Source organism: Macrotis lagotis, chromosome 2 (assembly GCF_037893015.1).
Source record: "Macrotis lagotis isolate mMagLag1 chromosome 2, bilby.v1.9.chrom.fasta, whole genome shotgun sequence".
Taxonomy (NCBI): Eukaryota; Metazoa; Chordata; class Mammalia; order Peramelemorphia; family Peramelidae; genus Macrotis; species Macrotis lagotis.
In genome coordinates, this window is record NC_133659.1 from 215930609 (window position 1) to 215955564 (window position 24956).

Below are 24956 nucleotides of genomic sequence, written 5' to 3' on the forward strand. Positions count from 1 at the left end.
ATTCCATATGTACTCATTTTTCCCAGCTTCAAGTTCCATTTGAACCAAAGAATTTCTGATTTCTTACCATAACATGAAACATTACTACCCACTAGACTGTTCTGATCAAAATGATCAACCCAATGATATCATGTGGGGCCAGCCTGCAATCCTATGCTGCTCTATTTACCAAAACGTTTTAACACATTAGCTGGGGTATTAATCCAAAGAGGGATGTCAGAGGCAAATTAGCCTGGGTTTCAGGATTCCTTTTAGGTCTTCTACATTGGGTACCAGGGCACAAAGAATTCCTGCTACACTGCTATATATTATCCTAGATAGCATGCTATGCTATTTCTTTGTTGTTGCCTCACCCTTTATGATATGGAAAATGGCTTGGACTTTGTTTGGGAAGGGGGTTGTCATTGTTATTGTTGGGCTGTTGTTGTTATATAAAGTTATGCTGGTAGAACATTGTCTCTGGCAGGTCCTACCAAACTGTAAAGACCCCCATGGACAGACCATGCAGTGGATTATGTACCTGACAAATCTTGGAGAGGAAGGGATCAGGTTGTGCTCAGGCGGTGAACTTATTTGGGTCTAGCAATGAAATGTTCTACCAAGGCATGGAGGACTTGTTATCTGTTTTAGCAGACAAAGTAATTTCAAAATTAAATTACAAATCTTTTGTAAGACTATTTCAACAAAATTAATTCTGAGAAAAACAATCTGTTAATTATCTTTTGACTGATTTAAGACTGAAAATACAAGTGCTGTGCTACTCAAATGACAAAAGGTCATGAAATTGGAGGTATCTTTTATTTCAGAAGGTTTATTGCAACAAGAAATCAGGATTTAATAAACTTCAGATTTGGAGAAATGAACTAGTATTGTGGTCCAGAATAGTATGAGAAAAATCATGCCTTCTTTCATGTGGAAAAATTAATTACACATTCTTGTCAAATTCTTTATGTACATATGGAATATAGCAACTTTGCCAAAAAAGCATGCTTTAAAATAAGACTTACTTAACGATTTGGAAATAGGCTAATGATCAATTAAATGATCAATTAAATATATTAGAATAGGATGACATTAAAATATACCACTATTTACAAATCTATGTGATCCCTTTTGTTTGATATGAAAAGTGTTCAAAAGAAATCACAGAAAACTGTTAAATCTCTATGGTGAATATTAATGGATAGCAGCTTTTTCTTTTACCCTTTTTTTAACCTTTTCATGTGTCTTTTGAGTTTCCTCTTTGAAGTTCAAATTTTCTATTTAGCTCTGATATTTTCATCAGAAAAAGTGAGAAGTCTCCTATTTCATTAAATGTCCATCTTTTCTCCAGGAAGAGAAGGTTCAGTTTTTCTGGATGGTGAATTTTCGGCTGTATTCCAAGCTCCTTTGCTCTTTGGAAAATTATCTTCCAGGTCCTTTGATCCCTTAATGTTGATGCAGCCAGATCCTGTGTAATCCTTACTGTGACTCCTTGGTACCTAAATTGTTTATTTTCTTTCTTTCTTTCTTTCTTTCTGTCTTTCTTTCTTTCTTTCTTTCTTTCTTTCTTTCTTTCTTTCTTTCTTTCTTTCTTTTTTTCTTTCTTTCTTTCTTTCTTTCTTTTTCTTTTTTTATTCTCATTTTTTACAAATGTTTGTTTTTTACATTAATAAAATATTCTTGTTAAGAGTAAATGAAATACCCACCCCATGAATATAGACTTGCTTGAGCGATAGAGAGAGAAAAAAATTAAAATTAAAAAAATAGTAATAATTATAGGTATGGCCAGGTGGCGCAATGGACGAAGCACCAGCCCTGGAGCCACGAGCACCCGAGCCCACATCCAGCCCCGTAGACACAACAATCACCCAGCCATGTGACATGCAAGCCACCCGATCCCCACTGCCCTGCAAAAACCAAAAAGAAGAAAAAAAAAGACCCAAAATAAAATAAAATAGTAATAATAGGGGTGGCTGGGTGGCGGACAGAGCATTGGCCCTTGGGCCAGGAGCACCCAGGTCCAAATCTGGCCTCGAACACCCAAAGATCACCCTGCTATGTGGCCTCAGGCAGGCCACCCAGCCCCATTTGCCCTGCACCCTCCCCCAATTAATAATAATAAAAAATGTGCTTCAGTCTTTGTTCCAACACCAACAACTCTGTCATGAGTGGATCACATTCTTTATGGTAAGTCCATCGCAAAAGTTACTTCCATATTTTTCCAATGTTACCATTGCTGATCGCAACTTCCCTCCTTTCTTATTTCTCCACTACCATGTACTATATTTTCTCTCTCCTTTCACTCTGACTCTGCTGTAGGGTAGCTGGGTGGTACAGCAGACAGATCCCTGGTCCTGGGGCCAAGAGGCCATGAGCCCCATACCACCCCTTAGGCCCAGAATCCACCTGGCCATATGGTCCTGGACAGGCCTTCCTATCCCAGCCTCTTACAAGAAGTAAAAAAGAAAATGTGTTATATCTGACCACTCTCCCGCCATGGTCTATCCTCTCCTCCTTTATTCACATCCCCACCCATTCACCCTGCTCCCCCCCCCTTTTTACTCCAGATGTCTATACCCCATTGAGTATATATGCTGTTTCCTCTCCTAGCCACCTCTGATGAGAGCAAAATTTCCCTCATTCCCCCTTGCCTCTCCCCTTCCATATCATTGCAATAGCTCATTGTAATAAAGAAAAATCTTATTGCATGAAATATCTTGGCCTATTCCCCCTCTCCTTTTTCTTTCACCCATTACATTTCCCTTTTTTTCTATTGACTCCATTTTTACACCATATTTTATCTTCAAATTCAGCTTTCTCCTGTGCTTCAACTATAAAAGCTCCCTCTACCTGCTTTATTAACTGAGAAGGTTCATATGGGTATTATCAGTATCATTTTTCTATGCAGGAATACATGCAGTTCATCATTAAGTCCCTCATATTTTCCCCCTCTCCTCCAATCTCCATGCTTCACCTGAGTCCTGTACCTGAATATCAAACTTTCTGTTCAGCTCTGGCCATTCCAGCAGGAATATTTGAAATAACCCTGGTTCATTGAAAGTCCATCTTTTTCCCTGGAAGAGGACATTCAGCCTTGCTGGGTAGTTGATTCTTGGCTGCATTCTAAGCTCTTTTGCCTTCCGGTATATTATATTCCAAGCCCCAAGAGCTTCCAATGTAATTGCTGCTAAGTCCTGTGTGATTCTGAGTGCAGCTCCATGGTATTTGAACTGTGTCCTTCTGACTGCTTGTAATATTTTCTCTTTGACTTGGGAGTTCTGGAACTTGGCTATAATATTCCTAGGGGTTGGTTTTTTTGGATCTCTTTCTCAGGGGGATCAGTGGGTTCTCTCCATTTCTATTTTGCCCTCTGCTTCTGGAATATCAGGGCAATTTTCATGTAGTAATTCTTTGAAAATGATGTCAAGGCTCTTTTCCTGATCATGACTTTCAGGTATTCCAATAATTTTTAAATTAGCTTTCCTAAGTCTGTTTTCCATATCAGTTGTTTTTTCAATGAGATGTTTCACATTTTCTTCTAATTTTTCATTTTTTTTGTTTTGAAGTATTGATTCCTGATTTCTGGTAAATTCATCAATCTCCCTGAATTCTATTCTTTGTCTGAAGGATTTGTTCTCTTCAGAGAGTTTTCTTATCTCTTTTTCCATCTGGCCAATTTTGCTTTTTAAAGCATTCTTCTCCTCAATAACTTTTTGAACTGTTTTATCCATTTGACCTAAGTTGGTTTTTAGCATGCTATTTTCTTCAGCATCTTTTTGGATTTCCTTTACTCTAAGCTGCTGACTTCACTTTCATGTTTTTCCTGCATCTCTCTCATTTCTTTTCCCAGTTTTCCTTCTAACTCCCTCATTAGATTTTCAAAGTCTTTTTTTGAGCTCTGTCATAGTTTGAGCCCAATTTCTGTTTTTCTTGGAGTCTTTAGATGCAGGAGCCTGTGCTTCCTCATCTTCAGACTGAGTGTTTTGACCTTTCTTGGGCTCATTTGCAAAATATTTCTCAGTGGTGTTCCTCTTATTTCTCTGCTTGCTCATTTTCCCAGCCTGGGCCTGGTTTTGGGGTGTTTCCTGAGCTTTTGGGACACTCCCACAAGGGTCTCAGTGTGTGAGGCTCTGTCCTCACTCCTGGTCTGTGAATGACCATATGCTCCCCCCTCTGCTACGGGGCTGAGGTGGAGGGGTCCCCTGCTGTTCTATGGAGGGGCCTAGACTGTAATCAGGATCTGAATGTGGTCAGAGCCCCAGAGTCCTGTTCCAGAGGCAGACGACAGAGCTCTGCATTCTCTCTTCACTCTCCCCCCTCAGCTCAATGTACTCATGCCCTGGAGGCTCCTGCTTACCCGCTCCACCTGCTTCTGTTTCTGGATTTGGGCTGCTGAAAGACAAAGACCATGCTGCTCCTTGTGTGCCTTGAGGGCTGGGCTCCACATGTTCACTCTGGCAGAGGTCCCCCGCTGTTTCTACACTTTGTGCCTGGTCTCCCCAGGGTGTAGCTCAGGAGACCCACCCCCCCCCCCGCTGTGAGCTGGGGCTCCCAGCGCCCTGGGGCTGCCTCTGGGAGGCTGAAGTTCTTTCACTCTGGTGGGCCACCCCTCTGGCTGGCCGCCCCTCCGACCCTGGGGAGAAGAGCCTTTCTGTTCTTTTCCAGGTTACCTTCAGTAGGAGAACTACTGGAAAGTTTAGTTAGAGCCCTTAGTTTAGAAGTTTTATCAGAGTGTGCCTAAGACTCATCTTTTCTTGTTGCCATCTTGGCTCCGCCCCCCCCCAAATTGTTTCTTTCTAGCTGTTTGCAGGTTTTTCTCTTTTATCTGATAGTTCTGGAATTTGGCCACAATATTCCCTGATGTTTTCATTTTGGGATTCTTTTCAGGAGGGAATTGATGTATTCTTTCAATAAGTATTCTGCACTCTGTTTCCATGACAAAGGGAGATTTTCCATCAATAAATCCTATAATAGTTAATCCAAGCTTTTTTTTTAATCCTCAATGTTTTCAGGATTTTTAAGTTATTCCTCCTGGATCTGTTCTTGAGGTCAGTGCTTTTGCTGATGAGGTATTTTACATTTTCTTCTATATTTTCAGTTTGTTGGTTTTGTTTAACAGATTCTTATTGTCTTATGAAGTCATTAGTTTCCACAGATTCCATTCTTTTTTTTAGAGAAGAATTTTCTTCATTTACCTTTTCCAACTCCTTTTCCAGTAGGTCAATTCTATTTTTGAAGAAGTTTTCCATTTGCCCAATTGAAGTTTTGAGACAATTATTTTCTTTTTGCATTTATCCAATTGTATTTTTCAAGGCTCTGTTTTCTTATTGTAAGGTGTTAATATTCTCTTGAGTTTCTTTTCCCAATCTTTCCAATTGATTTTTAAACTCCTCCTTGATTTCTTCTAAGAAGTCTTTCTGGGCTAGAGACTAATTCATATTCTCCTCAGAAGTTCTATATCTCTCTGACTTAGAATCTCTGTCTTCAAGATAGTTTTCTATGACCCCCCCCCTTTCCTTTGGCTTTTCTTCATTTTCCTAGACTCTTGTGTTGGGGGGAGGAGCTGGGGAGCTGGTTCACAGAGGTTTGGTGTTGAGATCCCAAGAAGCTTTTTTTGCTCACTGGGTTTAGTAACTCCAAAGTGGGCTGGCCGGTAGGAGGTGCTGGTTGCATTCTCTGGAGCATCTGTGACCTTGATGTTAAAATGTCAATCATAACTCATCCAATTGCATATTTCTAATAGCAGCAGAGTTAGAGATTTAATCAGAAACATTTAGAAGACATAGTAAGAGACATATTGCACTGGATGACACTTCTGAATAAATTTAACTCTGTAGGGCAGGTATCCATTTGGTAGCTATATTATCTTTTTCAAACTATTAGTATACTTCCTAGAATCAAAAATGATACCCAGAACACTGGATTAAACTGGCCATGCCTTTGTTAGGAATTCTGACCTTCCATAATTTAAAATATTTATTATATTCCTCAGGGTGGGGGTAGGGATGGAGGATGCTTTAAAATCTTCTGTCATTTAGGTTTAGCACACCCATTTTTACCAATTCAATGTGAGAAATAGAAAGTTTAAGTAAATTTTTGAGACAGGCATTCTATTTCAGATTAAAAATACATGACATTAAAATCAGATGAAAAGTGGGAAAAAAGAGCAAGAGGGAAATGGCATATGTCCAATAGAAATTTATAATATATTGTGTTTCTGAATTTTTTTAGAGAAACTATTGTTAAAAATTATTGGGAATCATTTTTCATTATTCATAAAAGATACAATTTCCCCCAAAATATTTTCAGGGCAATATTTGAACATTTGCAATCAAGACATAATTACCACTTTATAGAAACACAAGAAATAAAACTGTTTAGATCATTTTAAGAGAACATTATTACCCAAATTGCAATGACTATCATAAAATATACATTTTAAAGATAAAATGGTAGACTTTTAGAAATCTCGTATTACTCCTCATAGAATTTCATGTTTTAAAAAAGCTTAATCATACAATTTTCTAAAGAAAAGGATAAACAAATCCAAATTGTAAACTTAATAACATTACATATATATGTATAATATAAATGCATATATGTATGCATATAACAAGAAATTACTCCTCAAAAAAGACAATGGTTCCATGATTACATGTGTTTCTCTTTGTCAATGAAACCCAAAGGGGGTGGGAAAACTCCCCCTAAGGCTAAATACTGGCCCAAAAGTAATAGTCAACAGGTATGGGAAGGAAAAATTGAAAACAACTTTGAAGAGAGAGCATCCAGATAAAAAGAAAGCAAAGATTTCTTCTCATTTTCTGAAAGCCAGACTACAACTGGTTTTTATTTATTTCACTTATTTTGGTTGGAAAAAATGATCTTCATTATCTATGTGTCATCTTAAGAAATATGTTACTACACCAAGCACCTGTGATTTAATTGGTATGAAAACTCTTTCCACCATTACAGATTGCAACTCTTAAGTAAATAAATATTAGAGAGGTGCCTGGGGCTCGGGGCTTGCTTATGGTCACACAATTAAAGTTAGAAGAGGGATTTGTACACATTTCTTTTTATATTCTAGCTATGATGTCTTATGCTTCACTGTCTCTTTTTAAAATATGTACATATAATTGATAAGATACAGTATATCCAGGTCAAAATTCTGCAGAACACAAACTTATCTAATGGTCCAGGAAACAAGATCTGTACATTCTCCTTGGGAATCTCTTTCACTGACTGACCTTAAATAAATAATAGGTAGTCAATAATTGAATGTTAACCCATAAATCAGAAATTTATGTCAAAGATTGTTCTTACATGGTAGGAAGGGACCTCAGAGGCCATTCTCTAATTTTATTGAGGAAAGAGAGGTTCAAGGAGTTTAAGTGAATAGCTATTGGATACAAATCTAAACCTTGTTCTTCTGAAACAAAAGCCAGGGATTTCCCCACTATATCACATTGCCTCCTGAGTTAGCAATGCAGCTGAGATTTGTTTTATCTTTTAAAATTCCACAAAATGTACCAGATTTCACAAAAGCACAATATGAGAACATCCAAAGAGTCTAAGACCAGGGATAGAATTGTATGTAACCTCCCTTGAGAAATATGCTGCAGCCTTGGCTGCTGAAGTGCACTGGCTGGTTTCACAAGATACCCAAAGATATGAGTACAGATATTAAAAGGGATTATTGGTCTGGCATGTTTAATTTTCAGGCAATTTTTCAAGTCATTTAAAATAAGAAACTCTTATTTTGATTATTTGCACTTCTAGTTAGAATAAGTGAAAAATGACACTAGTCCATGAAACAAGGAAGGGAAATTTTCTGTAATTTATTTTAAATGTCAAAAGCAGAGTCACTACTGTGGATTTTTTTAAATTTTGCTTACCTGTGAAGATTTGGCAAGCTTCTGACCATATTCCTTCTCAATCTGCTTCAACCTGCTATTGGCCTGAAAAACACAAACACACACACACACACACACACACACACACAAGGAAACCAGATTAGTTTAGCTGAAGAACGTGTCCAGACACTTCACTGCTGACCTATATGCTTGGCATCCTCTTGACATGCCTATCACCAGGCAGCTGGGATCATTGCCAAGTACAACGCCCATTTGTGGCAGCCACAAAAACCACAGGATTTGCCTTTGATCTGTAGCCAACTATTCATCACTTAAAAGCAAAAAAAATTATACCTTTGCTGCCAATTATTAGAAAAACATGAAAATTCCACAGCTAGAAAGAGAAAAGGAGAGAGGAATAGACATATTGAAAGTGTGAAAGAGAGAGAAGAAAAATTGTGAAGAAGCAAAGGGGAAAAGAAGAGTATTAATATCATGAGTAAAAGGGAGAAGTGAGAAATGAGGATAATTTTTGTAGAGGAAATTTAAATATTTAAATAATGTTAGAAGTGTGAATTTACTTTATGATTTTATGGTTAAAATCAACAGAATGCCTAAGTCAAATAAACTGAATGCTGGAACTATGGAATAAAACTATGAAATTATACAACCTGCCACACCCTACTCCCAAGAGCTTCCTCTGATTTTTTTATAGTGCTGACTATTTACCACTCATACTTTAGCATATGATTGGATTATTATCTTTTTATGTATTTGTCCCAAGTCGTCTAAACAGATGACAAATTGCTTAAAGGGTAAGATTATATCATTTTAGTTGATATATCTCCAGTATTTGGAAAAGTTTGTTTCATGTCACATGTGCTTATTAATATTTGGCTAAAAATCATGGGACACCAAAGTCTTAGAAGAATCAAAATTTTAGATGTCTTAAAGGGCAAAAGAAAGGTGCATTTTGCAAATTTCAATGTAATTCAATTTATTTTACATAATAACAAAGTGAGAAAGGCCCAAGAAGTAAGTCATCTAGGACAAACTATAATTTAAAAAAAATCCTCTATAGTATACCTCCAAAGCAGTCATTTAATATTTGTTTTAGGAGTTCCAACTAGTTGATAACCCTATTTCCTGTGGCACCACTTTTCAGTGGATGGTAGGTCTAATTGTTAGAAAATTTTTACTTACATAAATGTAAATTTGCCTCTTTGTAACTTTCATACATTGTTCTCAGTTCTGTACTTTGGGGCCTAGAAGAACAAGTTTAACCCCTCCTTCACATGCCAGCCTGTCAAATATCTGGAGACAGTTATCATGTCCTTAGACTTCTTTATGTTAAAAAAAGCACCAGCTTTTGTTATTTTCCCTGAAAAGACCCTAATTAGGTATGATATTTAGACACTTAAATATTCTAGTTTCCTTTCTCTGGACATTTTCAGTCTAACATTTTATTTACTAAATATAGTAATGTAGAACTAAATATGGACATGGTCTGTCCAGGGCAGAATATAACATGGTTATCACTTTCATAGTCTAAGACACTCTGCTTCCCAATGTAGTCTAAGAGTATATTAGCTTTCTTGGCTTCTAAATCACTATTTACATATGTTGAACTTGTAATCTACTGAAATACTCAGCTCTTTTCCAGGGAAACTGGTCTCTAACAATACCTCCTTCATCTTGTACTATCAGTGTTTTATTTTAACCTATGTATAAAAATTTACATTGGCTCCTTTTGAATTTCATCACTTTAAATATATTCCAATGTTTGGTCAAGATTTTGCAGATTCCTGACTGTCATCAATGTTTTAGCTATCTTTCCTTGTTTGGTATAATCTGCAAATTTAATATGTAGATACTTGCTCTGAATCTAAATGAATTCAACAAATAATATAGTAAGTAGGCTATAGAATATTACTTGGAATCCATGATATAAAATACAACCATGAATATTTATGATTAGAAAAAGTGAGCTGATAAAAAAAATCAAAGAATAAGACAGTCACCCTTAATGCAGCACTGACAGAATCAGTCAACATGAGTCTAGGATGGTAGGAGAAGATAATGAATTCTGCTTTGCTTGAGTTAGAAATGTCTATATAACAACTAGTTCAAGATTTTAAAGAAGTTGAATAAGGAGAGCATTACAGGCTTAGAGTACAACCAGTGTAAAGAGATGAGAGAGATGGAATGTCATGTGTGAGGAATTAGGGTGTTGTGGTTGGAATAAAAAGTACATGGAAAGAAATAATAGGTAAGCGGACTTCAAAAAAGAGGAAGTGTTAGATTGCAGAAAAGCTTTAAACAACAAAATGAATTAATAATTGATCCCAGTGGTAACAGAATGCCATTGAAGTTTATTGATTAGAAGGGTGATATGGTCAGACCACTGCTTTAGGATATCACTTCATGTGTGTGTAGGATGAATTAAGTAAAGACTTCAGGAAGGGATACCAAGTAGGAGGCTATTGAAATAGTTCAGGCAAGAGGTGATCTAAATTTGCAATAGATGATGGTTATCTGCATAGATAGAAGATGATTTATATAATACAGTGTGCTAATCCTTCATTATGAAGAGGACTATTGACATCATGGGGTAATGTCTTGACTTGTATGTGAGCTGGATTTACATGAGGCAAAGTTACAGTCATCAGCCTCTTGCTTTCTTCTACAGTCATTGAAGTTCAATGGTAAGACAAGTCAGGATGACTGGTAACAAGCTTAGGATGCAGTGGGTGACCTTGGCATCTAAGTAATCCACACTGCCTATGTCTACAGCCTTCAGGGCTGCTGGAACAAACTGTTCTCATTCACCCATTCCATGGTGGGAAGTCTTCACATGCTTGGAGTAAACATTCCCTTCACTCATTGATGGGCCTGTTGTTTACCCTCAAGTTGATTTAGCCTGTTTGAGAATCACTTGCATGGAAATGATCATTTAACTAGGGGGAAGTGAGGAAGTGAGGAAGCAAAAAGAAATATGAGAAGTTCTAGGACAGAGACAAATGCTGCAGAGAGGTCAAGAAAGTAGCAGTTTAAGAAAATGCTACCCAAGAAGGGGTGACTAGCCTTTAGTGGTCATTTCTATGAGAGCTGCATAAATTCTTGTGAATTTCAGTCCAGGTAGCCACATGGAACGTTAGGATGAGCCTACTTCTAGACAAGTTCTAGGTGGTAATGAAGAGTTCTTTAATTGATTGAGGAATGAAAAGCAAGAATAGGGGATGGAGTCTAGATGGTGGAGTGAAGGCATGAATTCCCAGAAACTCGTTCTACCCCAGAACTCCAAAAGCAATCAAATTATGACTCTAGCCAAGATTTAGAGGTGTGGAACACACAGAAAGACTGAGTGATACAACTTAGAAGTTCCATGGGAAAGGTCTGTTTCATTGGGACTTGGGGTTGGAAAAAAGCCGTAGCCTCAGCACAGATGGGCTGGGCACCTGGATCCATGGCAGAGGGGGTGGTTTCCAGACCTCCTGGGATCACCGGAAACAGCTTGAAGAGGTGGTAAAAGAACTCTGCCACTACAGAGAAAGTGCAGGGTGAGCAGCACTGTGGTGTGAACTTGTGGTGAGAATCAGGGAAGCCAGAACAGCCAACAGAGAGTAAGGGTGTGAGAAGACTGCAGAGGTCTCTCTCCTCTCTCTGAGGCAGGACTCAGCTGTTTGCCCACACTCAGATCCAGGTTGCAGTTTGGGCTTCCATACTACTGCATCTGAGCAGGGACTCTCCTCACAGCCCCAGGGCAGAGAGAAGCATTCATATATCAAAGCACAGACAAGAAAGCAGTCAGAGCCTCTCATAATTCCTGGAACTAAAGTCCCAGTGGGTTGTCCCAAAATCCCATCTCCCAAAGCCTTGGAAGTGCAGTAAATCAGGGATAGGCTGAGGAAATGAGCAAAGAAAAGAAAAAGAAGAATTTGACCATAGAAATTTACTTTGGTCCCATGGAAGCTTCAAATGGGCTCAGGCTATGGATGAGCTCAAAAAAGACTTTGAAAAGCAATTAAGGGACATAGAGGAAAACTTGGGAGGAGAAATGAGAGTGATGCAGATAAAGCATGAAAACCAAATCAGCAGCTTGGTGAAAGAAATTCAAAAAAAATTTGAGAAAATGTTAAATACCAGTTTAAGTCAAATGGAAAATGCAACACAAAAGGCAAATGAGGAGAAGAATGCCTTTAAAAAGCAGAATTGGTCAGCTGAAAAGGAGATAAAAAAGCTTTCTGAAAAAATAACTACTTCAAATTCAGAATGGAAGTCAATGACTTTGCACGAAATCAGGAAGAAATAAAACTATTCCCCCCCCAAAACCCCAAATCTGAAATATCTCATTGGAAAAACAACCAATCTTGAAAACAGTTCCAAAAGAAATAATTTAAAAATTATTGGGCTACCTGAAAGTCATGACCAGGAAAAGAGCCTAAACTTCATTTTAAAGAAACAATACAGCAAAATTACCTTCAAATCCTAGAGGTGGAGAGTAAAATAGAAATTGAGGGAATTCACCACTCACCGCCTGAAAGAAATCCCAAAAGAAAAACTTCCAGGAGCATTCTAGGCAAATTTCAAAATTCCCAAGTCAAAGAGAAAATACTAAAAGTTTCCAGAAGCAAACAATTCAAATATAGTCAGGATTACACAGGATCTGGCAGCATCTACATTAAGGGCTTGTAGGAATTCTGTTATGATATTCCAGAAGACAAAAGATCTTGGTTTACAACCAAGAATCAACTACCCAGCAAAACCAAACATTCCATTTCAGGGACAAAGATGGACTTTCAATGAAACAGGTCTTATAGAAATGGCCACTGAAGGCCAGTCACCCTTCCTGGGTGGCATTTTCTTAAACTACTAATTTCTTGACCTCTCTGCAGCATTTGTTTCTGTCCTAGAACTTCTCATATTGAAACAAACAGAGCTGAACAGAAACTATAATCTCCAAGTACAGGACTCAGGTGAACCATAGAGGGGGTGGACAAGAAGCACTAAATATGAGAAATTGAATGATGTTGAACTGTTTGCATTCCTGCATGGGAAGAAGATACTGATAACTCACATGAACTTTCTCATTTATAAGAGCACTTAGAAGGAAAAATATATATATATATATACACACATACACACACACACACACACAGAGAAAGAGAGAGAGAGAGAGAGAGAGAGAGAGAGAGAGAGAGAGAGAGAGAGAGAGAGGACAGAGCTGAATATAATGGTATAATTATAATATAGTAAAAAGATGGAGTCAATGAGTGATAAAAGAAAGTACTGGGAGGAAGAGAAAGGAGAGGAAGAAGGGACTAAGATATTTCACATTAGAGTCAAGAAAAACCTTTTTTCAATGAATTGGAATGGAGAAAAGCAAGGGGGAATGAGTGAGCCTTCATTCTTATCAGAAATGGCTCAGAGAGGAAATAACTTACACACTTAATAGGGTAGAGAAATCTATCTTACCCTAGAGAAAAATGAGAAGAAAGAGATGGGATAAAGGGGAATGAATGGGCATAATAGGTGATTGAAGAGAGAGATTAGATTGTGGGAGAGGGTACACAGATACAACACACCTTTGAACATGGACAGAATGAAAGGAGAGAGGGAAGAGAATAAATAAGAGTGGAAGGAACAGAGTGAAGGGAAATACAGCTAGTAATGGAAACTGTGGGAAAATATTGAAGCAACCTCTTTGGTGGACTTATGATAAAGAAGGCTACTCATCCCAGAAACAGAGCCATTGGAATCTGAACATAGACTGAAGTACATTTTTTCTCTCTCACTATTCTAGAGGTTTCTCTTCTTCTTGGGTGGGGAGGAGGGGGTTTATGTTTACTCTCATAAGAAGATTATTGTAATAATATAAAATAAAGAAACAAAAAAAGAAAAGCACAAATGAATCAGTGGTTGATGAGTTTAATGTGCAAATAAGAAGGTGACTGTCCTGTTTCTCCATTCCTCTTTGTTCTTTTAAAAATATCTTTTTTATTGATGCCTTTTTTTAACACTGAAACTTCACATTTTTCTCCCACTTTTCCTTTGAGGGAGCTAGCCCTAAATGAAATATATTTAAAGAAAAAGGAAAAAGGAAAAAAAAATCAAACTGAATAATGTATTAAATCTGAAGCTATAGGCAATGCTTAAAATCCACAGACCTCCAACATCTTTTACAAGATCACTTCTATTTTGGAAGATTTACACACTTTAAAAAAATTTTTTTTGGTTTATTTATTTTATATTATAAAAATAATCTTGTTGTGAGAGTAAACATAACCCCCCTCCCCCCCAAAAAGGATAGAGAAAACTCAAGAAAAGTGTCCAGTCTGTGTTCAGATTCCAATGGCTCTGTCTCTGGGGATGAGTTGCCTTCTTTATCATAAGTCTACCAAACAAGTTGTTTCAATATTTTCCCCACAGTTGCCATTACTATTTCCTTCTACTATTCCTCCCCATTCTCATTTATTGTATCTTCTCTCCTTTCACCCTGTTCATGCTCAGATATGTGTTGTATCTGAGTACCCTCTCCCACAATCTTCCTTCTCTTCTATCTCCTACTCCCACCTTCCTTCATGCCATTCCCCCTTATCCCATCCCTTTCCCCCTATTTATTCTCTAGGGTAAGATAGATTTCTATACCCTATTAATTGTGTATATTATTTCCTCTTTGAGCCATTTCCGATGAGAATGAAGGCTCACTCATCATCCCCCTTGCCTTCCTCCATTTCACTCCATTGCAAAAGCTTTTTCTTGATTCTTATGTGAAATATCTTAGCCCCTTCTTCCTCTTCTTTCCCTTCCCCCAGTATTTTCCTTTACCACCCATTGACTCCATCTCTTTTTACCATATTATACCATTATATTCAGCTTCTTCCTGTGCTTTGTCTATATATGCTTCTTCTAAATGCTCTTATGAATAACAAAGTTCATATGAGTTATCAGTATCTTCTTCCTATGCAGGCATGCAAACAGTTCAACATCCTTAAGTTCCTCATAGTTAACCCTTATTTTAGGTTTTTGCAAGACAATGGGGTTAAATGGCTTGCCCAAGGCCACACAGCTAGGACTTAAGAAGTGTCTGAGGCCAACTGAACTCAGGTACTCCTGACTTTAGGGCCAGTGCTCTATCCACTGCACCACCTAGCCGCCCCTATAGTTAGTCCTTTTTGTCCACCCCCTCTGTGGTTCACCTGAGTCCTGTACTTGGGAGACCAAACTTTATGATCAGCTCTGGTTGTTTCAATAGGAAAGTCTGAAAGTCCTGTTTCATTGAAAATCCATCTTTTCCCCTGAAAGAGGATGTTTAATTTTTCTGGGTAGTTGATTCTCAGCTGTAAACCAAGATCTTTTGCCTTCCAAAATATCATATTCTAAGGCCTGCAAGCTTTCAAGGTATCTGCTGCAAATCCAGTGTAATCCTGACTATAGAGCCACAGTAGTTGAATTGCTTGTTTCTGGCAGCTTTTTAGTACTTTCTCTTTGACTTGGGAGTTTTGGAATTTGCCTATAATGTTCCTGGGAGTTTTTCTTTTGGGATCTCCTTCAGGAGGTGATTGGTGAATTCCCTCAATTTCTATTTTACTCTCTGCTTCTAGGATTTCAGGCCAATTTTGCTGAATTATTTCTTGAAAAGTGAATTCTAGGTTCTTTTCTTAGTTGTGACTTTCAGGTAACTCAATAATTTTAAAATTATCTCTCATGGATATGTTTTTGAGGTTGGTTATTTATCCAGTGAGATATTTCATACTGTCTTCTAATTTTTGGTTCTTTTGGTATAGATTTATTTTTTTCTGATTTCTTGCAAAGTCATCAGCTTCCTTTATTTCCATTCTACATCTGAAGGAGTTATTTTCTTCAGAGAGCTTTTTTATCTCCTTTTGCAGCTGGCCAATTCTGCTTTTTAAAGGCATTCTTCTCCTTATTTGCCTTTTGTGTTGCTTTTTTACATTTGGCCCAAACTGGTTTTTAACATTTTATTTTATTCATTTTTTTATATTTCTTTCACCAAGCTGCTGACTTGGTTCTCATGTTTATCTGCAGCACTCTCATTTCTCCTCCCAACTTTTCTGCTACTTCCCTTAATTGATTTTTTTAATGAAAATTAAGTTTATTATGATAATCATCCAGGACCAGGCCTTTTGATTGTTACAGACAATAGTCATCTGCCAAAATAAACAAACAAAAAAAGCTCAAACCAAACCAAAGCTGAAACTTGTCTATAACATGAAATTTTATGAATTATCTTTTGCATATTTAATAAAAACTGAGACTTTGGGGGCTAGTCATTTTTGACCTAGGGCTTCAGTTACCTTCACCTATTTCTTAATGCTCACTGTGTTTATTTCTAATATGAAAACTATTATTCTCGGAACTCTTGCATATCTTCCATGTAATCTAATTTTAATTACAAACTCATAAATTAGGCACAGTACATGGAAGCATTCACATTCAAGAAATCTGTGTTTGTGAGATCATCTGTTGGGCATAAAGTGAGAGATGAAAATATCTTTGATCTTGTGAATACCTTTCCTGATGCTTTTTTGTCTATGCTGGATGGTGCACTCTAGTTTTGCTAGATATGCCCTGAAATCTGAAGCTATTTCTTGAACTTGTTGCCTGCTCTTCACACAAGCTTGGCATTTGCAAGGTCCTAAATAGCAACTCTATCTGTAGATATACTTTTTAACCTCCTCTACTGTTGGGGAAGTAAAGAAAGATGAGGGAGGAGAAATAAAGGTAGAGGAGTTCCAAGCTGGAATCTAGAGGCCTTACTGGAAAGGGTCCTTTGTTAGCAAATACTGTAAAAAAGCTTTGAAAATCACTGCACTATGCCATTAAGTTATCAACCAAATGAATGCTGTTTAAATTTTTTCCCCAAAAAGTGTGGTTAAATTACAACAATTTATGTCCATTTATCTAATTCTCTAACACCAATATTTCTTTGTATAGTGCTCAAAGTTTTCTCTAATATCATGAGAATAACAAGTAAATCCAGTTAATTGACCTTATAAGATAACTTGACTTACAATTCAATGACTAGTAAAATATATTTAACTTTCCTTTGTCTTTCACTTTCACAACTTAAGTCTTATTTATATGCTGCTACAAATAATGAACTATCCTTAAAATTTGACGAGAAACAGATAAAGGTCTAATTTAAACGAGATCCCTTTAATATAACAAATACAAAAACTTCTGTGTCAATCTCTCAACAAATACATAGTTTTTGAAACAAGCTATGATATTAAACAGCTAATTTATTATGGTTGTCTTTAGTATGTAGCAATGACTGACAAAAGGGAAAAAATAAATAGCTGTGACTGCAACATGACTCCTGTTTATTTAATCACAGTAGGAGCTTTACTATATTTTATTCCAACCTAAGTTTTCATTCTTCAAATTCTCCTGGTTTGCAGATATCATCAATCTTCAGAATCATTCTGACCATTTGTGTTGCAAGAGAAATCTGTTGTTTTTTGCCAATCAAAGTTTCTATGACATGTTGATGTTTCATATCATTTGTACCTTTATGCAGGCAGTCAATACCAAGGGCAGGATTCATTTCTTTCACTTGTCTGGCACGTACATTTGTCATAGTTTGGATGGGATTCATACCACTATTTTCAGAAAGGGCCATAGGAATGACTTCTAATGCATCTGCAAAAGCTCTCATAGCATACTAATCCAAGGAGGGACACTTATCAGCTTCTTCACTAACTGCCAAAGCACAAGATATTTCAGCTGCACCACCTCCATAAACAACACGATTATCACAAACTAGGTTTCTGATTACACACAGAGCATCATGAAGAGACCGTTTTGCTTCTTCAATTATCATCTTATTTCCTCCTCTAATGAATATGGTCACAGCTCTGGAGTTCTTACATTTCTCTATAACAAGCATTTTGACTTTGGTTGTTCCAAATGAGATCTCTTTTACCAGACCAGCAAAACCAAGTTTCTCAGCTGTGAGTTCAGAGAACCGTGGAACAATGTGCCCTCCTGTTGCAATGGCAATCAATTCAATTTCAGGTCCTCCTACCCAATGGACAGCAGGCAACTTATTCTGAAGGAGTAAATGATTTGCTTCATCATCAAAGCCCCAACTGGCAAATAGCTAGGTTTGCACCAGTCAGTTTAATTTGTTCAATCATCTCTTAAAATTTCTCCTTTTCATATTTCTGTAGGGCTTTGTAATCTTCTACAGAGGTAACATCTAGCTTATGCTTAGCTTTTGGTTTGGGTGGCTCAAATGGACAGGTAAGAATTGTGATCTTAGCATTTTTCACTTCTTTAGGCATTTGTGGATGACTAAAATCCTTATCCACTATTACTCCCTTAATAATCTGAGTGTCTTCAAATCTCCCTCCTACTTTGCCTTCCACTTTGATTAGCTCAAAGTCAACATCTCTCCGTTCCATATCAGCTACCGTAAGGACAGCATTTACAGCAATTTCAGCCATTTGTTGGTGGCAGCTGTTAACTACTTTAGAACCTAGAGTTTTTTTTGCAGTCTGGATGAGAGGTTCAGTATTATTAACATCACCTGGCAAACTATCACTGATTTTGTCCAAATGTTCAATGGCAATTCGAGCAGCCTGCTCATAACCATCTTCTATTCTGATTGGGTGAATATCACAATCCAGCAGTTGTTCAGCTTCTTCTAATAAAGCACAAGCCAGAACTACTACTCCTGTAGTCCCATCTCCAATCTCATCATCTTGCAATTTGGAAACTTCAACCATCACTTTAGCAATCTGATGGTCTACATCCATCGTGCTTAAAATGGTGGCCCCATCATTGGTTACAGTCACATCACCATCCTTATCCACCATCATTTTATCAAGCCCATTAGGTCCAAGTGATGTTCTCATTGTATTTGATACAGCCTTTGCCGCCATTATGTGAGACTTCAGGGCCTCCAGGCCCATAAGACGAGACTTGCACTCTTGGTCCTTGATGATGAGGAAAGGATGGCCATATTCATCGAATGCCAGAGTCCCTATGGAAGACATGGTGCAGCTAGAAGGGAGCCCTCCCAGCAACCGGCAAAGAAGCCTTTAATTGATTTTCAAAGTCTTTTTTGAGCTCATCCATAGCCTGAGCCCATTTTCTATTTCTCTTGGAGGTTTTGGATACAGAAGCTTCAACTTTGATATCTTCTGAGTATATGTTTTGATCCTTCATGGAACCAAAGTAATTTTCTATGGTCAGATTCTTCTTTTTCTTTTGTTTACTCATTTCCTCAGTCTATGACTGATTTACCACACTTCCAAAGCTTTCGGAGGGTTTTGGGACACCTCACTGGGACCTTAATTCCTCCAAGGTCTCATAAGAGGCTCTGACTGCTCTCTTGCCTGTACTCTAGTATATGGATGACCATAAACCTTCCCCTCTACCCTGGAGCTATGAAGAGAGTCCCTGCTCTTCTATGATAATATAGGGGCCCAGACTGTGACTTGGATTTGAGTTTGGGAAAATAGCAGAGTTCTGCTCCAGGGAGAGAAGAGAGACATTTGCAATCTCCCCACACCCCCTCACTGTCTGTGGGTTGGGAGCTCCAGAAGTGCTAAGTGGCTTCCCCCCATCCCTACTGCAAGACTGTTCTGAGGTCAGCAATCTGTTCCATGTTCACTCTGGTGCATCAGAGTTCTCTGACCACCCCTTCAGGCTGTCCCCAGTGATTCCTGGGCCAAGAGGTCTAGAAACTGTCCCCTCTGCCATAAAGCCAGGCACCCCCAGACACCCAGGAGTCACACAGGGCTATTCCTGGAAGGTTGCATCTGGTTTGCTCCAGCCTGGCTGCACTGTGCTGCAGCTCTTTGCAATGCCTGTCCTGGTGAAATAGACCTTTCCTGGGATCGTCTCAGTAGTCTTGGACTAGAAAATTGTATCACTGTCTTTCTGTAGGTTCTGCCCCTCCAAATTTTGGCTAGTCATAATTTGATAACTTTTGGAGTTTTGTTTGCAAGCTTGTCTAAAGAGGATATATTTATTATTAATGACCTTTATATTTATTTTCACTTGCTTCTAATATATAGTGAATTTTTGTGAAAGTTCTACTTGGAGTTGAGAAATATCAAGAAATTTATTCAATTAAAATTTTTTCCATTGTTTATTTTTGTTAGACAAAACAGAGAGAGCATTGGAATCTTCCTGTTTAGTTTATATTTCTTTTATGAATTTAGATGGAATATAAAAGTTTGATATTGATATTGGATTATTTTTTGATGGTTGCTTTAATAACATAATTCTCTTTTTAAATTATATTTATTTTGTGAATTTATCCTTCAAATTCATTTGGTGTATAACAAATTGTTCTAGTTCTTCACTTTTATTTTATGTATGCCTTTGCTTTTTTAGTCATTTTTCCTATAAGCAATAAATTCTAAAGTTTTTAAAAAATTCAGTGTCACTTTTAACAATAAGTTATATTATAAGGGATTTATATTTTATTCCATTTGGCTCTAATTTTTTTCTGGATTAGGATTTTTATTGCTTTTTCTCTTTGATGAAAGTATTTAATCTCTTCATTTATTTTACTGTAATCTAAAGAAATTGTTTATGTTCTCATAGGCTCTTTTTTCTTCACTCTCAAGAATTCCCCATCCTCTCAATTTGTCACTCCTTAATTTATTTTTCTTTCTTCCTTTTATCTAGTCATATAATTCTTTTATCCCTCTTTTTCTCTGTTGATTACATAAAACCCCCCTTTTCCTATGCATCAATTTCTTTTGTTAGTTTTTAAAAATTTTTTGCACCTTTTTCTAAAAACTTATTTCTCTCATTCTCTTCTTATCTATTCTAAATTTTTATGGTCTTTAAACTTACTTACTTATTACTTACTTAGTTATTACTCCTTTAGTTTTCATGTTCCTCATGGAAAGAAAGTTTATGAAGTACTGAAGAGTTTCCTCTTCTAAACAATTTCTATTTTACCTTGCAGATCTTGCTTCCCCCTCTTTTTAATACTGTGCTCAAGAAATAAAGAACACGTAAGTACTGCCTCAAAATAAATATTTTCCTGTATCTCTGATTGTGTGAGCTATTTGCAAGCCTCTGCTTTTCCCATGATAATTTTTTTCTCCATTTGTGATGCAAGGTACTTTTAGGTCCATGTTCTATTTCTCCTTCTGGACGTCAATTGACTCTCAGGAACTCTGATACTTTTAAAGCAAGATTTTGTCCAAAGAGTTATCAGAGGTAGTGGTCTAATTACACTTTTGATTGTATACTTAATTTAAAGTTCCCATATTTCATTACAGAATGTTTCCATCTGTCCCCACAGAGTAGTCTCCAGTAGGATCCCCTACCACCACTGAATCAATATAGTCTCCTTACTGCTTCTTCATTCATTCTCTTGTAAACCTCTCTTTTTTCCTGAGAGACTACTCAAGTTATTTTCCCTTCATTGTTTACCACTGACATAAGGGTACACCACATATTTACTCTCCACCTTCTTTTTCTTCTCTTTTCTTTTATTTATATTCTCATTCTGCAGTTTAGTTTCACAAAAAACATTGATTCACTCATTGATGAGGCATTTTAAAATTTCAGAGCATGATTTACTATCACTTCTTTTCATTTAAGTTCTGTTTTTCATCTTTAGTCCCCTTAGAGATGGATTAGTTTGTTTTGCATACTTTACAGAATTATGGTAATATTTATCTACTTTTCCTGTATTTCTTGTATGGTGACTTTACATAATGATTTATATAATGGTCTCTTTTATTGAATATCTATCTTTTCATTGATGATTGGGCTCAGATTTTCAGAGTATATGCTGGGATGCTCTTCAGAATAATATTAATTCATTCCCTTTTGTGGTTTCTTTTTTTTTAGGTGTTTTTTTTTGCAAGGCAATGGGGTTAAGTGGTCTTCCCAAGGCCACAACAGCTAGGTAATTATTAAGTGTCTGAGACTGAATTTGAACTCAGGTACTCCTGACTCCACTGTGCCACCTAGCCATCCCATGTGTTTTCTTTTAGGTGTAGAACAGTTTGTATTTATTTGAATTTTCAACCAGTCTTCCTCTTGGTCACTTGCAGAATATGTTATATGGCACTGGAATTATTCCATTTAACCATCATATATATTGAATTTTGCAACATAGGGTTTCCCTTCCTTTTTCTATTTGGAAGTCCAGTGGATTCTTTTGATTGATATTGTGTTTTCTGTCATCATGAGTTCTAGTTATTGTATTTTAAATTTCTTGCATTATGAATTTCAATTTTTTCATTTTTTATGTTCTTGGTAAAATATGATTGTTATTCTTGTTTAGAGATTATATGTTCTTCTAATCTTATTCCTTTTTGCTTTTCTTCTTTCAGGCTGTCTTTTATCTCTTTATTCTTTTTTAACTGCCAATCAATTGATCTCTCTTTTCTTTCTTTGGAGAAATTCACCACTGTCTATTTGAGACTTTTATTTTGAAAATTATTTCTGTTATACAGGACATGAATTCTGCTTTCTCAATTCTTATTTCTCTCTTATATCATTCAGAAGTATTCTTCTGGGGTTTGATACTTTCTTGGAAACCCACAAGATTTTCTGCCTTATCAGGTGTCTTACAATATTTATTTGGAGATGTTTGGACTTGCTTAGATGTCTTGGAGCCATTTTCTTGGAGTCCCTTCTGTTTTAATATCTTACATATTGATTTATATGCTTGTATTCAAGCTTTTTTAAAAACCGTTTTCTTCTTCTTGAAATATCTGGCAATTTAATGTTTTTTTTTAACTCCTTTTCCCTTTGATGGCAGATCCCTTAGGGCTGGACTACCTCAGCCTCCCAGTTGGAGGAATTCACTTTTCATAAGATGGATGGATGGATGGATGGATGGATGAATGCTCAGGCTTGGTTTAATACTCACACAAATAAGTGTCATGTATCTGGAAGAAACTGAGATTCCTCTCATTTGTTTTTTAAGTTTTCTGGCTAAGCACTGCTGCAGCACATCACACAGCTTTCCACTATCTCTACCTCCTTTGTATGGGACAAAGAGATGGGCAGAAATGAGTTTCACTGCTGACTCCCACATGCTGTTGGGGTGAAGGTAGAGGTGGGGTATGTTGGTTGAGACTGAAGCAGCAGCCTCAGGGAAGTTACCGAGTGGATCTCAGAGCACAAGCTCATGGATTACATGATGTCATGTAAGGGAGCATTAAGTGAGTCTGTTGGGGATTAGGATTTAGCTTTCTCTGCGGTCAATTCATCAAGTTGTTAACTAATAACACATTTTTGTATCCTGACTTGTGTTAACAGCTGCAATTACTTTTTGCTCCTGTAATTTAAAAAAATAATATTTAAGATAAAATAAAATAAAGAACAGAATACAGAACCCTTATATCATGAATATTTTTGTTGGCAGCAGGAAAGAAATCAGAGGATTAAGGAGATATTGATAGAGAGAGGGGGTATGTTTATAGGGGAAATTCATTGGAGAAGATAAGAAGAAATGGAATCAAGTACATATAGAAGGATGGGCCTTGATCAGAATTGGCTTTCATCAAAACCTCAAGGGTTTGTGATATGGGCAGAAGCAAGAGATAACAGTGTCATAAAAACCTGTTGATAAGAGAGCATATAGGAGTGAGTTATGTGTGATAAGTGAACTCAAATACCATGGAGAGGTTGAGATCTTTAGATCTCAGGTAACTTTAGAGAAGAGAACTTCAACTGAGTGAAGTTGGAAGCCAGTAGTGGATTAAAAAACAAGAAAAGATGAAGTTGAGAAAGAAGGTAGGTTGCTTTTCTTAGAAATCCAGCCATGAAAGGGAAAATATATAGGACAATAGCTGGAAGGGGGAATAGTGAGTTATAAGGATGGGGGAGACTTGGGCATATTTGTAAGTAGAAAGGTAGGAATCAGTAGATAAGAAGAGACTGAAGATTAGAGAGAGAAAATATTGGAGGACAATCTACTGGAGATGAGTGGAAAGGGATGGAATCAGTACAAGGAAAGAGGCTGGTTTTGACAAGAAGAAAAGTCCATTTGTGAAATGAGAATTTAACTAAAGGAGAAATTGGCTAAGGGAAAGTGGGAATACAGGAAAAGGAAGAGGTGGCAGTTCATGGAAGAACAGTGTCTATTGAAAGATTCAGAGGAGGTTTCCAGAATGATATGTAGTGTTTCAATGGAAGATTGATGGAAAAACAAAGATAAGAATCATATAGGATGAGAAGGTAAGTATGAGAGGGACATTCCTACTATCTTTATGTATGGGTATGTTGTCTAGAATCTATCATGCAAAGAATGTGTATATACATATACATACAAATATATGTGTTTCTGTGTAACTCTGTCCAAAAACTTTCTTTGACTAAAATTTTTTCCTTTTCTTTTTCTCCCTTAAGATATATTTATAGAATAAAAAAGTGTTTCCATGATATAGAATAATGAAACTGCAAATCTACTAAAAATAACTGGTTATTCCTTTCAAATCCTGCCCTAAAGTTCACTAGCATTAGATTGTTTAAAATGATTTTATACGTACTTCTATTTATCAGTTCTATATACAGCTAATTTGGATATTTATAAGAGTCAAAATAAATTATTCATTTAAAGTCATTCTTAAAGCAGTATTACATTTACTGTATACAATGTTCTCTTGGTTCTGCTCATTTCACTCTTCTTTCTTTTTTTAATTTATTTTTTATTCTCATTTTGTACAAATGTTTTTTTTACATTAATAAAATATTTTTGTTTACAAGTAAACAAACAACCCCTCCTCCCATGAATATAGATAGACTTGCTTGGCCAAAAAAAAGTAAAGGGGAGAGAAAAAAATTAAAATAAAAAAATAATAGTAATAATTGTAGGTATGGCCAGGTGGTGCAATGGACAAAGCACCAGCCTTGGAGCCACGAGCACCCAAGTCCATATCCAACCTCGTAAACCCAACAATCACCCAGCCATGTGACATGCAAGCCACGCGATCCCCAAAGCCCTGCAAAAAACCAAAAAGGAAAAAAAAAGACCCAAAATAAAATAGAATAGTAGTAATAGTAGGGGTGGCTGGGTGGCAGACAGAGCATTGGCACTTGAGCCAGGAGCACCTGCGTCCGAATCCGGCCCCAGACACCCAAAGATCACCCTGCTATGTGGCCCCA

At 36.9% G+C, this 24956-nt stretch overlaps 1 protein-coding gene and 1 pseudogene across 8 annotated transcripts in view; both read right to left on the minus strand.

Moving 5' to 3' along the window:
- The window catches only part of CEP112 (centrosomal protein 112), a 644230-nt gene that overhangs the window by 219787 nt on the left and 399487 nt on the right, over positions 1 to 24956 (minus strand). For 7 of the 8 annotated variants that reach the window (XM_074224744.1, XM_074224743.1, XM_074224738.1 and 4 more), the window contains one exon: positions 7878 to 7940. In XM_074224744.1, the coding sequence (XP_074080845.1) occupies positions 7878 to 7940 (63 nt within the window). Of the gene's footprint in view, positions 1 to 4600; positions 5675 to 7877; positions 7941 to 24956 lie in introns of those variants that run through there. The other variant, XM_074224742.1, reaches the window with a different exon arrangement.
- On the minus strand, positions 14474 to 24930 carry LOC141514175 (T-complex protein 1 subunit epsilon pseudogene; annotated as a pseudogene).